The 16,392-nt window shown below is 35.4% G+C and overlaps 1 protein-coding gene across 2 annotated transcripts; it reads right to left on the bottom strand.

Moving 5' to 3' along the window:
- Positions 1-5,139: 5,139 nt before the first annotated feature.
- Positions 5,140-16,325, bottom strand: CREG1 (cellular repressor of E1A stimulated genes 1). 2 transcript variants are annotated; one of them, XM_034413924.3, is made up of 4 exons: positions 15,996-16,325; positions 9,678-9,797; positions 7,547-7,734; positions 5,140-6,070 (listed from the first exon to the last, which is right to left on the bottom strand). In XM_034413924.3, coding segments are annotated over exons 1-4 (561 nt in total). In that variant the 5' UTR covers positions 16,248-16,325; the 3' UTR covers positions 5,140-6,069. The 2 variants fall into 2 exon arrangements, with proteins under 2 accessions (XP_034269815.1, XP_034269822.1); XM_034413931.3 differs by lacking the exon at positions 5,140-6,070 and having other exon boundaries at positions 7,546-7,734; positions 15,996-16,298.
- Positions 16,326-16,392: the final 67 nt, after the last annotated feature.

Here is a 16,392-nt window from a genome sequence, read left to right as displayed (position 1 = left end):
AGGAAAAACTAATACAGAGAAAAATATATTTTCTTTTCTCTTTAAGAAAGAATAAACAACACGCAAAACACATTGATCAAAGCATATATCCAAACAATATAAAGTCAAAAATTGTATAATTAAATAGATGCAGAATTTAGATGCGATAAGAGATAGGTAGCAATGGGAATATCAATGCAAGAAGATTATTAAATTTCTATCAAATATTATCTTTAGAGACAATTGATAAGTTTTTTCATTAGTATATTATCCCACTTCTGATTGCTAAATTGGATAGCTTGTCTTCTAAAAACTGTTATAAAGGAAGTGATCAGATTGGCTCATTCTTTCTTAACATGTGATAATATTGTAAATCTCAAAAATTTTGAAAAATGATTCATACGTGAATAAAACTAATCTTAAAAGTTGAAATCACAATTCAACTTATGATATTTTTATTAAACTTTATGAAACCATGTATTACCACAAAGTATATTGAGTTATGAGTTATGGAGTTCTACTTTGATATCTAGAATTGTGTCTCAAGGAATCTTGACATCTGACAGAGAATGTAAAATAATTTGGAAACCATTCCTAGATTAGAAATAAATACATGGATTTGTGTTGGTTATAAAATGTTCTCTCTGCATAAAGTCTGTATTTTAATTTTATGGGATATCTAAATTAGAATAAACTTTTATTAATATAAATACAATTTATTGCAATTTTGAGAGAACTTGTTTGTATTTCAAGTCTTGTGAGGGGTGCTTGTTTGGGTTAACGGCAATGACAAGTTTAAAGATTTTACAGGAAGTACATGACTGCTTAAAAACAACCCTTTGGCAGAACCAAGTTACGGTTATAAATAACTCATTTGTTGTTGCCCCAGACAATGAATCCAGAATCAACACTCATAAACTGCTATTAGGAATTAGCCAATTGCCTTTGCAGCAGATTTTCCCAGGCTACTTGATATTAATGGAAGACAATATGAATGCCTTTGTCATCTGAGAAAAGGAAGATGTATAAAAATTAGTAGAGGGAGAGAACAAAACCCGACGGAAAGACTCCAGTAGAACCTGGATTGTATATAGTCAAAATTATCATTTTTAAGTCCCAAGGAGAAGCAAAACTAATAATTTTTCTCATCAATGCTCTCTCAAAGGCTAACAGGTTGTACATAAAAATAAAACTCTTGAATAGCCAAATCAGGATTTCAATTGAGAAGTCCCAGCCAAACCTGCCTCACTATTTACCTGTGTAGGTTTCCCCTTACAGGGAAGTTTCATTCAATTCTTATTAGGTTCAATGCACTAATCTCCTAGAAATTTCACATTTGCTGCCAGAGAGATATTAATTATTGCTTTCTAAAGGGATTATCTCACTCCCATCTTGTAGCATTTTTTTTCATGGAAGAGGCCTGAGATAATCTGTGTTTCACAAGATCCACTCCTGACAAAACAACAAACAAATAAGCTGCTAGCTATCCACCTACTTTAGTTTTTCCTGAGAAAAAGTTGCTCTAGTCTAGTATTCGTGAACAAAAATAGCAGAGTCTTGTGGTACTAAAGAAAAGACAATTTGCTGAATTTGATTTTGTGGATCACAGTCTACTTCATCAGATGTATGGCATGTAAACCAGTGATGAAATCCAAATTTTTTTACTACCGGTTCATGGACGTGGCTTGGTGGGCGTGATGTGGCTTGGTGGGCGTGGCTTGGTGGGTGTGGCAGGTGGTGTGTTGCAGTAAGGATACTGCAAAATCCCCATTCCCTCCCCACTCCTGGGGGAAAGATATAGCAAAATTAACAGCAACTGTTAGGAAAATGTGACCTTAGCTTGGGAAAACAAGAGAAAGAAACTCAAGATTGCTGCACCTTAATTCTCTTTGGTAGAGGTTAAATAAAAGGGAAATGCAGATTCCTTCCTCAGTATAGTATTATATAGTTTTTCAGTTATTTATTGTTGCTTTTCTACTTGTTTTATTGTTTTACTACGGTACATATCATCTAGAATCACTTGAACAGCTTCAATCAATTGAGGCAGCTTATAAATTGAATAAATGAATAAAAAAACAAAAAAACAGGCAAATGGTTTATCCAAGAATGGCAAGAAAAATATTAAAAACTTTAAAATGCTTAATTCCCTCATTGTTCTTGAAAGACATCCTGTGCATTCCATATTTATTTTGTTTTCAGCCAGAATTTGTACCATATCTTACTTTTTTTTAAAGGCCTAGTTGATTTGACTCCCTTTATAAACACACATACGCAAAAATAGGTGATCTAAAACAAAATCTTAGTACACAAATTGCTGACATCTTTCATCAAAACATTGATTTGAATGCAGTTTGAAGAAATCTAAGTGGTAAACAGAGTTGCTTTTTGTGAGATGGGCAGCTATATAAATTATATCAATCAATAAAATAAACTGTAGAAACTTGAAAAAAGTTCTAAATATAGAAATGCAAAATGATCTGTAAATACAGAAAACACCCCCCTTTTAAAATAAATGGTTCATATCAGAAAAATTGATTCAGAAAGCATAGTGCATATTACTAACTTTATTTTTTGCAGATGATTCACACTTCTAAAATTTTCCATCCACTTCACTTTATTGTACATTAAGCATAACAAACAAAAAATTCAAATTCATTCCAGGAATAGTTGTTTTCATATTATTTAACAATGCAATAATTATATAAAATAGATTTTTCGTATGTAATGAAAAGTATGCACTTTATCATAGTAAAAAATCTGCAAGTCACTTTGGTTATTCAAAAAGGTAGGAAAAGCTGTTAATATAAATTAAATGTATTTCCAAATATGCCTCAGCCAAAGTGGTAACAATATAACAAAGGCAGCTACCATCAGCCTCTTTTACTGTCTGTAAAGATTATAACTCTTTTAATTATATGAATTCAGCATACTAAAAAGCAGAGCCATCACCCTGCCAACAAAAGAGCGTAGTCAAGGCTATGGTTTTCCCAGTTGCAATGTATGGCTGTGAAAGTTGGACCATAAAAAAGGCTGAGCGCCAAATAATTGAGGTCTTTGAACTATGGTGCTGGAGAAGCCTCCTGCAAGTCCTTTGGACTGCAAGTTGATCAAACCTGTCAGTCCTAGAGGAAATCAACTCTGACTGCTCTTTAGAAGGTCAAATCCTGAAGATGAAATTCAAATATTCTGCCACCTAATGAGAAGGACTCACTGGAGAAGAACCTAATGCTGGGAATGATTGGATGGGATTGGATGGCAAAAGAATGGGACGACAGAGAATGAGGTGGATGGATGGAGTCACTGAAGCAGTCGGCATGAGCTTAAATGGACTCCGGGAGATGGTAGAGGACAGGAAGGCCTGGAGGGACATAGACCATGGGTCACGATGGGTCAGACATGACTTTGCAACTAACAACAAAAAATTATGTGAATAAAACAAAGTATAAATTTGTTTTAGAAACACATTTCCAACAAAAGGCGAGTGTGTTTTGGCTGGGTTTGTATTAGTTTTTGTGAGTTTTATTATATTCATTTTTCATTATAAACTTGGCAACCTCAGACCTTATTCAAGTATTTATATTTCCCAGACAACTTTGTGAAGATTTTTTAAAATACTCCAGCATTAAAAAGATTATTCATTCAAGGAGCAAAACTTACCATGCACATTTCTCATAATTCCCAGAGCCCAAATCATCTAAAATCTGGGGGAAAGCTAGTTTTTTAAAGAGTGCTTGAAGATGGGCCTGGTAGGACCCATGTGGATCTATGAACAGAGAACGCCATTTATAAGAAGCAAGCAATGCACTTATATGGAGACAGAATGTGTGTTCCATTTATGCATTATATTACAAAGACTGCACATATATTCATACTTATCTGGCTATTGTTCATGAAAAAGATACGGAATTTCACTCAAACATTATTTTCCCTATGACAACAACAAAGGGGAAGCTTAAGTCCTCCCCCCCCTCTCCCCCTGCCCCCCCCCCCCGCAACACACACCCCTGACTCTAAACCAGGCTTGGAAGAAAGAAGAAAAACACCAAAGAAGAGGGCTTCCATTCCCAACGCAATGGTATTAAAAGTGAACAAGAAATTAAAAGGGGTTAGGGTGGAAATACCAGCGACAAACATAGCCCACCAGAGGTCATCCACAAATCCCTACTTGCTATTAATCACATCTTGATGCTATAACACAACCTAAAACAAACTGGAAAGGTTCAAAGATCATCTGTTTCCTCCAAGGCCTTTGGGACTGCAAACTATTACCTTCTCTACAATTTCCCTAAAAAGGGAAGGATAATAATTATAATCTACTAATACTAAAGGGCATGCATAAGAGCACCAGGGTGCCTACCGTCCCTGTTCTAATGTTCCCTTTAATTGTATTCATTTTATGTATTCAATTCATGCTTATAATTGTATATATTATCTAATACGTACTCGACAAAATAAATAAATAAAATAAAATAGAAAATAAATATTTATATAGTAAGATGCCTGACTCTCAGTGACTCTGGGAAGTTGGGCAGCATCTAAGATTGAAGACTGAACAAAAATTGTCCAATCCCATTGCATCCAATAATGGCCTCTTGAGGAGAAGCGGAATCACAATAGCACCTTTCTCTTCAACAAAGAAGAATTCACTAGTGGCTTGCATTCCTTCAAATTCTGCCACTATGTCACATTCTGGATACAACAATAATAATTTAATTGATTTTTAAAATAACTATCTAAAATTGATAAAATATAATCAGTATTCAGAATTTGGAGAAATAAAAAACAATGCACCAAGATTTACATAGATGAAAATTACTTACACTAAATGGCTAAATTCGTCAAAAAAAGCCATGGTTTGTTGAATAGACCCCAGTGGCTGGGCTTACAAATCAGGTAAGGGCATTAACTATGATTTTAAAACCTTGGAGGTTGGGTCTAGAGAATGATGAAAGCAAAGGGAAACAAACTACATTACTATTTAGTGCTAGAGGTGAGCTTAATTCCAGGGTCAAACTAATTGTAACAGCATTTAGCTATTGAAATATATATTATGAAATATATTCATTTTTAAGAAAGTTCTATTTTTAACAGTAAAATAGAAATACGAATGAGTACAGAAATATTTTCACTTAGGTTAAGCCATTCATATCATATCATATATAAAATCAAACAAATCTTTATTATCGGTCATAGACCAGCACATAGCCATTAAAAAACAAACATGTTCTACTAGGCAAAGCACACTAATACAAAGGTTAGAGATTATGTAGCATTTTTTTTTTAATATTCATATTTCATTACCCTTTCTACTGCTCTTATAAGCGATTGAAGAAATTTTACAGAATTGCCACAGTCACATTTTGTTTAGCCTTCATTTTTCTGAACACAGGTCACTGACTTATTCACACATTTTATTATACACATTTTATTTATTTAATAAATTTACTTAACCACCCATTTAACAATGAAATTCTGGTTGGAGAATAAAAGATAATACATAATATACAATCAAATCAAATCAAATCATGGTGTACAATTATTTCCACAGCTGATTCCAACAATAAAATCATCCAACAGGTGAGCAGGGACGGAATCCAAGATGCTATTTACAAATTTCTAAATCAAGGCATAGTGCAGATGAATATATGATAATATTTGGTCACACCAAAGTTAAATTTACAATTATTTACCTCCCTTTTTCTTCTCCCAAATTTTCCTTTACTTCTGTTTTATGATTATATTCTTCTTGCCCCAGCTGAATTTTTATTTTTATAGACTTGCTGAAAAATAATTAGCTCTCTTTAAAAATCTGAGTCTTAAAGGCAAAATGAATTATGCAGGCTGTGTCGATTTGCATATCCTAAAAAATGTGTTCATAGAATTAGATTTTTTGGCACAAATTTCAGACTTTTAAAAGATGGAGGAGGGGTTCCCTCACAAAAAGTGCATATTGCATAAACAGTCCATCAGAATTTCAAATGACTATGTAAATTTGGACTTTTACACAGTTCCCAGAGAGTCCTTATCTTCTTGTTATGGAACTGTTTAGTGGAAGGAGAGATGTTCAGTTACATCCAAAAAACGTTAATCCCTACAAAGGATAAACAAGAAAAATAGTTAAAATGGTATCTTGGCACTGTGAAGTAATCATTTTGGCACTTTTCCTTCATAATTCTATGATAAAAGCAAAGCATGATCACAGCTGCAAGGCAGAGAAAAATTTCAGCATGAGATTTTGGAAAGCCACTATCAGCCAGAGCAGACAATACCAGAATAGATGGCAGGCTATAGAAATTTCATTATCTTTTATGCATATTCGGAGGTACTTATGCGACTACACAATCTCATGTAATTCTATTTTGGCTATCTACAAACAAGAGACAGCTATCTGTCATTTTGGGATAAGCCATAGGATGTGACATATTATATAGTAGTCAATTTCCTCAAAAGTGAAAGGAAAAAGGCAGTTTTATTTTATTTTATTATTTTATTCATCTATCTATCTAATTTACATTGCCTCCCATTTTGCCAGAAATGACTCTGGGTAGTGCACAACTATCACATGAAACAACAAATATAAAAACAACAGGTATGTCAATCAAATGTAAAAACAGGTATAAAATATAAAAATCCATATTAATAAATATCATAACAATCAAACATAAAACATAGGCAAAAGGAGGATAATAATGACACTCAACAACGGAGCCATCTAAGTAAGACTTCAGTTCCCTGAGAGTCCCAGGCCTGATAGTCAGGCCTTGAGGGCTTTCCGGAATGTCAAAGAATTAGAATTAGAATAACAGTGTTGGAAGGGACCTTGGAGGTCTCCTAGTCCAACCCCCTGCTCAGGCAGGAAACCCTATACCATTTCAGATAAATGGCTGTCCAATCTCTTCTTTAAAACTTCCAGTGTTGGAGCATTCACAACTTCTGGATGCAAGTTGCTTCACTGATTAATTGTTCTAACTGTCAGGAAATTTCTCTTTAGTTCTAGGTTACTTCTCTCCTTGATTAGTTTCCATCCATTGCTTCTTGTCCTGCCTTCAGGTGCTTTGGAGAATAGCTTGACTCCTTCTTCTTTGTGGCAACCTCTGAGATATTGGAACACTACTATCATGTCACCCCTAGTCCTTCTTTTCATTAAACTAGACATACTCAATTCCAGCAACTGTTCTTTATAAATTTTAGCCTCCAGTCCCCTAATCTCTTTGTTGCTCTTCTCTACATTCTTTCTAGAGTCTTAACATCCTTTTTTACATTGTGGTGATCAAACCTGGATGCAGTATTCCAAGTGTGGTCTTACTAAAGCATTATAAAGTGGTATTAACACTTCACGTGATCTTGATTCTATAATTTCAAGAGGGGGGGAGGGGATGTTCTATAACGCAAGCACCATGGCAGAGATGGCTCTGATTTAAGCAGATAAAGGATTTTAACTACAAATACATTAAAGTGGTTCTGATAAAGAGGAGAGAGAATTCAAGTTTGTACTACGTGTCAGAATCATAAATCAAGAGTTCAAAAATATTACTTCAAAAGTTGTATAACAAAATGGAGCACTTACTAGGGTACAGCGTTAAAATAGTCTTTTGGGGTCACAGTTTTTATTCCACCAAAGAAGTCTAGGAGCCAAATGTTGATGATGTTCAGTTTGGCAAAAAACCAGTTATGCCCTTTAGGCCAAAATTCCATTTCAGGATGTCTACTGAACAGTGCTGTCTTTGCAAAATCAGCTTCTGTACCATTCTGAACCTAAAAAAAGAGATTTCAGCAATATAAAAGACAACAAATCAGTTAACCATTATATTTTTCTGCAAGTCTTCTCAAGATAGGACAATCCAGGACATAACAGAACATATAACTAGAAGTTGAACAGCTGTTGGGACTCAATCCAGTGGAATTGTAGACTTTGAATTGCTGCCTCTGCACCTAGCTAATAGTCTCACAACCAACAGCTGGAAAATTGTGTGCCCATAAGTTGAATTACCTTTAGTTGGAAAGAAAAAGCAGAACATGCTGCTTTTCATTTGGTCCCAGTTACTGCTTGGATGACCATGTAGTGTTTAGGAACTAAATATTTTTAGTCTTGGATAGTGATTACATTTGTTTTTAAAACTGTACTAAATCATTTTATGAATTATCATGTACAAATCGTACATGCTAAAAGTTTATATCGGGTAACAATGAGAAAAATTTGAGAAGAGCAGTGTGGCCTTGTGCAGAGTTTTGCTTTTCAGCAATCATTGAGAAATTTATGAAAATGAGAAGAAAGTTTATTGTTCATTTGTTGACTTAGAGAAAGCATGTGATAAAATCAGGATTCATTTACTGAATGCTTTATGTGAATATAGAGTTGAAGGTTAACTGTTGAATGCAATAAGATGGAGATAAAGCATGCATGAGAACAAGTGGAATGTTTAATAAATGGTTTGACATTGAGCACAATCAATATGCAAGTCAAGGATGTGTACATGTATTCATATATTTATGGATATAATTATAAGGAATGTTTGTGGTGAAGGTGAAGGAAAGTTGGCAGGCACTGTGAATGTTATTTATACTTTTCAATGCAAAGAGTCACATATTGTTGACTGAAAACTGAATGATTTGCAACAAACACTAAGTATACTGTATTATACGAAGCAATGAAGCATATGGAACTGATAATGCATCAAAGAGTAAGGTAGCTGTTTTTAATAGGGAAAATAGTAAATAGTTTCAGGTTTATATAAATAGTGAAAATATTGAGCAGATGGATGAATTTGTGTATTTTGGTAGAATAAGATAATGGAGGGGTATAATTAATGGCATTGAAATAGACTAGAATTGTATTTCTTTTTTTGTCCTTATCTCACATTTCTTTGGGTCACTGTCTCTTACATTCTGGAATAATTTTGCCTATTGCAAATAATGTCATGGGTATGTGCCACCCCAATTTCAAACACTGATGTCATTTGAACTATAATACTATAGACAATTTCTTTGGAATAATTCCTATAAACTCAACAGAACTTGATTCTCACCTTCTCTACTACCACCTGGTTCCTTGAATTAAGTCTGAAATGCAAAGCTCCAAATGAAGATTAAAACAATATTGTTTTATGTGATGTTTATTTGTATAGTTATGCTGTAGATATTTTATTGAATTTTTATGAACATGTTGAAACTGTCAAAAGTCTCTCCTGACTGCAGCAATTATATGCCTACATAAACATGTTTTGCTACAATAAAAAGGAATAAACATGTTGCAGTATAAAGTTTTCTAGGCCAAAGGTGATTTTTCATCACCTTGCCAACTGGGAAGAAGAAAGCAATTTCTCTCCGAAATCCCAAAACTAGAGAGCAGACAAATATCCTTTTTAGCAATACTCTATAATCACTTACTCAGTAGTTTGCCACATAATTTGCAAAGCATTGTGAGATTCCAGCATCAGAGTCCCACACAATGAGGAAAGTAGCTGGGAGAATACAATGCACTGTCCTATGTGGCTATTTCCTCATCACAAAATAAGAAAGTCTCTTCATTACATCAGGGTCAAATATTTATATGGATTTTTACTGTTATATATGCAGACTCAGGAGACAGAGATTATGTTAACATCAATGTTTAAAACACACTATTATGAGAACTCTTTTCTAATTCCGAGCTAGAATTTACATCTATAGTCTTGTTACCAGCACAAATATTGGTTTACCTTCTCAACTACACCATAGAAGATCACATGGGCACATAGAGGATCTTGTGGATCATAACCATGCTTCTTGCAATAAGAAGTCTGTGCCAAGGACATGGTTAGGGAGGCATTTGCATTCACCTGAAATACAAGAAGTAAATTGGGTTTAATCAAAGTTCTAGCTCATTGAGTAAAATAATGATAAAAGATAATTAGACATATAGTTGTCAAAAGTAACCTACTTAAAAACATTTGAATTTGCTTGTTTCATTTTCTATTTAGTGTAAAAGTTTAAAAATCACATGATGTTTACTCAGTCTTTTCTATAAGGCACAAGACTGAATTGTGACCTCTTGAAATATTCAAACAAATTTATTTTGGGGGAAAAAGTGAAGTTACAGCAGCACATGATTTAAATGTAAGCATTTTACATTTGTTGCTTCAATATTAACCCAAATAGAGATTACTAAATTCCAAGAATTTGCTGATTCATGACTGAGTATATTATCTGTGGAAAATGTCTCCAACTGTCATCTGTATTGCTGGAGATAAAAAGACAGCAGCACTTTTTCAAGATACTGTCCTTCGGAATGAGGAAAGGACAAGTTAGCCTCATGGTCCAATAAGCACCATGGAATTAGCAAAAACATTTTTAGAAATACAACCCACACTGTTGAAAAGTTTCTTTAGGTTCTTCATATTTTATACACCACACAACAATGCTACATTTTTCTCTCTTTTCAAAGAAAGAACTTTATAACCATCTCCAATAGTTCTTATCTGACAAATTGTACACAGATGACGGAGTAATCAATGGATTCTAATTTCAAGAAGAGAGTCCCAAAATGTACAAGCCTGTCCTAGATGAAGCACTTTTATTGGAATCATCTAAAACGTCACAAATAGGCAAAATGCTTTCAAGATCTCTAGAATTCTATTGTTCTTACCATCTATGAAAAAATATGTGAACATTTAATATTAAATTCAGCTGAAAAATGTGCATAAAGTTCAGATATAAACAAGATAACAAAAGCTAAATAATTTTTAGAAGAGCTTCTAATATTCACTCAAGATTCTAATGAGCAAGAAGATACTGGACCCTAAATGTGCATTGTTCAATAAATAAATAAGTGGACTATTCATTATCAAGACTTTTAAAAAGCATTATCCAAATCAAACGAATCTTTATCTCTCTTCACATACAGAGGGAACATAGTAGAAGGTCATGGTATTTATAGAACTTTGTTTTCTCAAGCAGTCAATATAGAAGTCAAATTGACAAGACACAGCTTACTTGTTTAGACATGCATTTCTTGAGAATTTAAGATTTTCAGTCTTACAAGCTTAACTTTAAGTTGCTAATTATATTCCTACAACAAACAAAATGCGTACAAATTTTAGATTAGAAAGCATTTCAGAGATATAGCTGAGCTCCCAAACAGGAGTGGATAGTTTCAAAATCTGCATTCAGGTCTAGCAACATACAGATTAAGGATGTCACAACTTCCTGCATACTTCAGAAGGGAAGAAAAGACATTCCATGAAGTTCGAAGTAAGAGAGTAGAAATGTTTGTGGCATAACCCTCAGCAATGCATAGTAATCGATCATTAGAGGCTTTTTTGCTGCCAATCAGAAGCAAGCATTGAAAACATGAACTATAAAATACTGGCAATATTATTTGTTACCACTATATTAAAGAAATATGGAACCACCTGTAAACTAAGATAATTATGAATATATCATCATGGGAAAATCTCCCTCTCTCTCCCCCTCTCACCTACCTACCTACCTACCTACCTACCAATTTTTCCATACAATGAAAGACAAATTGAAAAAAGAAAAGAGAAAGAGAAAAAATGCAAAAAGATGAAAAGAGAAAAGAACTAAAGTTAGAATAGCTTCCTACCTTCTTTTCAAGAGACACTGTAGACACAATTTTACAATCCCTCCTTCCTCTGAGATTTCTTCAGTCCCTTATATAGTCCAAGTCTAGCTTAAACTTCAAACATCCTGTAAGTCAATATCTCATTTCTTCATTTCTTTCAGTAAAAAGTCCATATAAGGTTTCCAGTCTTTCAAAACAATTATCTTCATTTCAAATCATTGTTATTACCGGTAGGTAACTATCAGATTAGTCTGAACTACTACAATCTGGGGTCAAGTGAACTGAAAGATTGCTCATAACTTGCTATATCATCCTTTTCATTTGACTTTGAATCTACAGCAGACACGATATCTGTGTCTTTTAACAAATACATAGAAGTGTGCTTTCTGTGAGACATTTATCACCCCAGAAATCTGATTTAAAACAGTCCTGCTGAATTCTGTCTTCAGTAGCTAGACATTCTATCCTGTGCTATGATATGCCATACTTTTCAGAGTATAAGACACACTTCCCCCCCCCCCCAAAAGAGGGTGGAAAATAGAGCCAGTTTTGGCCTCCCGAAACCCTGCCCTGCGCGTTCCATTTTCACCAACAACAGGCCTGTTTTTTGCAAAAACTGGATGCGCAGAGGGTTTGGGAGGCCTGCAGAGTGCTCCTGGTGGCTGGTGAAGGCAAAAACGCGACACGTGGGGGGGTTGGGAGGCCAAAAACAGGCCCATTTTTCACGAATACAGGACCGCCTGTATTGTGTCATATGGATATAACAGAGACATCTTTCAATCAAAATAAATCCAAACAGCAACAGTAAAAGGAACAGTGGGATGTAGTTTGTTCCTTCTGGAAAAGCAAGATGACATAGCATATTTAAACCAGACCAGATGATGTTTTTTGATGCATCTGCATGACAAGATTCTCCTACAATATCGGTTGTGAATAAGGCATTGCAAACTGCAGAAAACTTCACAACCTTACCAACTTCAAAAATCAGGTTTATTTGTTGGTCTTCTGGCACTCCAGCATCAGCTGAAAATCATATACATCCTATTGAGTTAGTTTTCTCATTGGAAACTGCTTGCTACATCCCTACTTCCCAGTTCACATTTTAGTCCAAATGGGGAAAAATTCACAAAAATGCAACCAGATTAGCATACTGGTACATCTCTCCCAGGGTTTGCAGCCAAATCTCAAATAGTAGACTTCTTAACAACTATGGTTTTTAAAATTGATCTGCATCTGTTACCCATAGATCAATTTTCCTTTGCAACTATCCCCTCAGAAAGGATGTACTGCAAATCATATGGAGGTGTCCAAATGTGTCCGCTGAATCACTAGTAACTGTATGTGAGTTTGCCATCGTTTCATCTAATTATCTTTAAGTATTATTTATTTCCTCATGAATCATAACAATTTCTATTCATTTGACTGATAGTCCCGTGAAGACAATTTAATATTTAATTATTAATATTCAAAGTGCAGACAAGTTCAGTTCAAATTTACTCAAAGTTTCTCTACACAGCATTTGCTAAGAAACTAATAAGGTAGTGATGAGCTAGAAAACATTCTGCCTATGTTATCTGCCTAGCATTCACCTGAGGATCCCTCTTCATGAAAGCAGAAATTGTGGATGATTTAGTGCTTTTTTGCAGAGAAAAAGATTGTTAAAGTAAAAAGAAGAAAACAAATCAGTTAAAAAAAATCAAACTTGCTCTACATAGAGTTGGCTTGTACTTACTTTTTCAGGTTAAATGAAGATTATTTGAGGAGGAGGAACTTCTCCAAACAGGAATGTTTTCAATACGTCTTTTAATCTTTGGTTCCTATGAAATTTCATCTCTTTATTTGGAACCTTCCTTTTATGGTTCTAACTACTTTTACTAAGGCAATCATAGAGTATGAAGTGTTGTGACCCCTGAGCCTGTCCTAACAGAGGAAGAGGACTCAGAAGGTGAGGACCGTCCTTTCTGGCAATGCCTCAGGTTCCATCCGAAGGCCAGAAGGAACAGCCTGGGATGTGCCAGGAAGAAGGCATATTGGAGCACCAATTGATAGGGAGCGAGGAGGATGAATCCTGGCTTGATCCCAGGCAGCGTCGGAGGGAGAAGCGTGCACAGCAACGGAAGAGGTGTGGGAGGACCAGAGATTGAGCTGAGTCACGGAGCCACGCCCCACCAGGAATAAAAGTGGATGGGATTGCTCTTCAGGCTTTGTGACGGACAAAGTTAAACCCTGAAAGTCACATCGTGATCTCTGAAATTCGACTTGGATATATTTTGGACTGAACATTGACTAAACTCTTGTCTCGTGGATAATTTGTTGCTCCTGGTACAGACTGAAGATAAGTCCTCTTCTGCTTTATGGGAGTTCAGCCTATCTTGGCAGACATTCGGCAGTTTGCTGCCAAAACCTTGGTCTGCCAAGAATTCTAATCTGTTTACCTAATAAAAAATTGGCAGGCGTGCTAGGTATTACGTTTGCCTGTGTGTGAGGAAGGGGGACAGAACGCATAGAGTATGATGTATCACGTATCTATTAGTATGTATGTAACTATTTGGTTTAATAATTGTTTATTAAATATATATTTTGCCTGACTCCCAGTCTCTCATTTATTCAAATTTGCTGATCACAGCAGTAAATTACTAAAAACACATCTACACTTAAGTAAATATGGCTTGACGTCTATATTTAAAAACACACCTACACAGAGATTACTTCTAATTACACTATTATTTTAGAAGATGATGAAAGACAAAGGAGAAGAATGGATAAGAGTGAAGTCAAAAAATTCCAAATAAACTCATCATAGAGTTTTGAGCTACCAAGAAAGAACTGAAAGGAACTTTAGAGGATGGCTTGTCATATGTAAGGTAAATAGCATAAGACTCTAGTAACAGATAGCTGAGTCCCCTACAGATTGACAATTTCCCATACTAGGTAAAGAGAATGGGCCAGTTAAGATTATAATTTTATACAATCTTTCTTGGAAGTGGATTCAAAATTCAATGCCCTTGTTCTATAAGAAATCTGATTTGCGAAACCTAATGCTGTGAATGTTCAGCTTATAAGTGTGTGCAAATTATCCTTCTATTACAGAAATGTTGGCCTTTTTAAAGCACTGACATCCCTAAAACTTCATCACTTGGAAGCAGAACATGTATTTTTAATACTCAGCCATAATCATTGTAACACTGACTCCTCTCTACACAGACAAATATCACTGTAGCTACCTTCATTCACACATTGTATTAATAATTAAATGAATCCATAGCTTAGTATAATATATAAAGTGACTTCTGTGATTTAATATAATGCACAAATCTACTTATTACAATTCATTCAACACTGCTTAAAAATGTAGCTTAGCATAACTGGAGCACTATGGTAGTGCGACTAAACCACTGAATGCAGACAAAAGTATATGTTATTGAGATTTAATATAGAACAGAGTAAAACTATTACTTTGGGTTGTTTTGCAATTCTATTTCTACTTTGTACAGCCTAAAATTCAGTCTATTTTATTGTAATCAACTATAATTCCAAGGTCCTTTTCACAAATCTTATCCATATTTTTACACTTAACTTCTTTTTCATAAGATCTTTGCATTTGTCCAATTTAAAAATTCAGAATTACTATCAGAACCTGCTGTTTATCATACAGGATAAAATAGGCCATGTCATCTCTATTTTGTACTGCAAGATAAATAGCATTCTGAGAAAATAGGCATTGCTATTTAAATTGAAGGAAAAATTAAAACACCTTTTTGCCATTACAATAGTTACAGTCCATTCCAGACTCCAATATTAAAAAATGAAACAAAATCCCACCCAGTTTTTCATACTATATCTAACTCGGCCTCAAGCCAGAAAACTGGCATGAAATTCCTGCTCAACTTGGGGATTGAATTATGATTGTCAAATCTTTACATTGCAATTTTCATGCCACAGGCTTATTAACTAAAACACAGAAGCATACAGTATGTACTAAATGGAATAGTCAGGACCTCACATAAAATTCTGTAATTTTATGCTGAAAAATAATCCATGATTCCTTTTGCATCATCTTTTTCAAAACGTCAATAGGTACCGATGGACTTGTCTTTAAAGCTATGCTCTTATGGCCACAGAAAACACCATGATTAGATTTAATTTGACTCATTATAGATTAATCTTAAAAGTGCAGCGCACCAACCTGCAATACAGAGGAAAAACTAGTTCTTGTGGGGAGGGGGGGGAAGCGGTACATTTAAATCATTTTTGGTAATCCGGAGGAATCTAATCTTCCTCATAAGAAAGTTATTAGTGGATATTTCCCTAAGAACTGACCGAAAATGCTGATGGAGGAAACTGCATTTTCTTCTTTTACGACCATGCCGGGCCACACATTAGAACCCCAAACCAGCCGGGCACTTCCTTCAAAGGCAACGTACCCAGGACGAAGCTGTCAGCCACCGCTCACCTTCAGGTCATGCACTGAGATTTCCAGCTCCGTCAGGTACATATAAGGGACCCCACTACTTTTTCCCACCGGCCCATCGCTGATGGAAAAGACATTGGCGAAGGGCTGGCCCCGCATCGGAGGATCCTGCGTGGAGATCGTAGCCAGCGCGCCCCACTCACACATATGGGCCACGAAGCGGGCGACCCGTGCCGTCTCCTGGTGCGGGGGGATTGCGGTCACTCCCGCCAGCAACCACACCAGCCGCCACATCTCACCTCCTTTTGGAAAAGATCCCTTAAGACTAATAGGGGAAATCGGGCACTTAAAAAGCTAGGCAGCCCCGCCCTCCTTCCGCGCATCCAATAAAATACCTGCCTGCTTCTGAAAGTTCCCATGACAGGAAGGTTGCTAAGAT

This window comes from Pantherophis guttatus, chromosome 5 (assembly GCF_059756535.1).
Source record: "Pantherophis guttatus breed Tessera chromosome 5, ASM5975653v1, whole genome shotgun sequence".
Classification (NCBI taxonomy): Eukaryota; Metazoa; Chordata; class Lepidosauria; order Squamata; family Colubridae; genus Pantherophis; species Pantherophis guttatus.
Note: the sequence above shows the minus strand (reverse complement) of the source record. Positions and strands in the feature narration are given on the sequence as shown.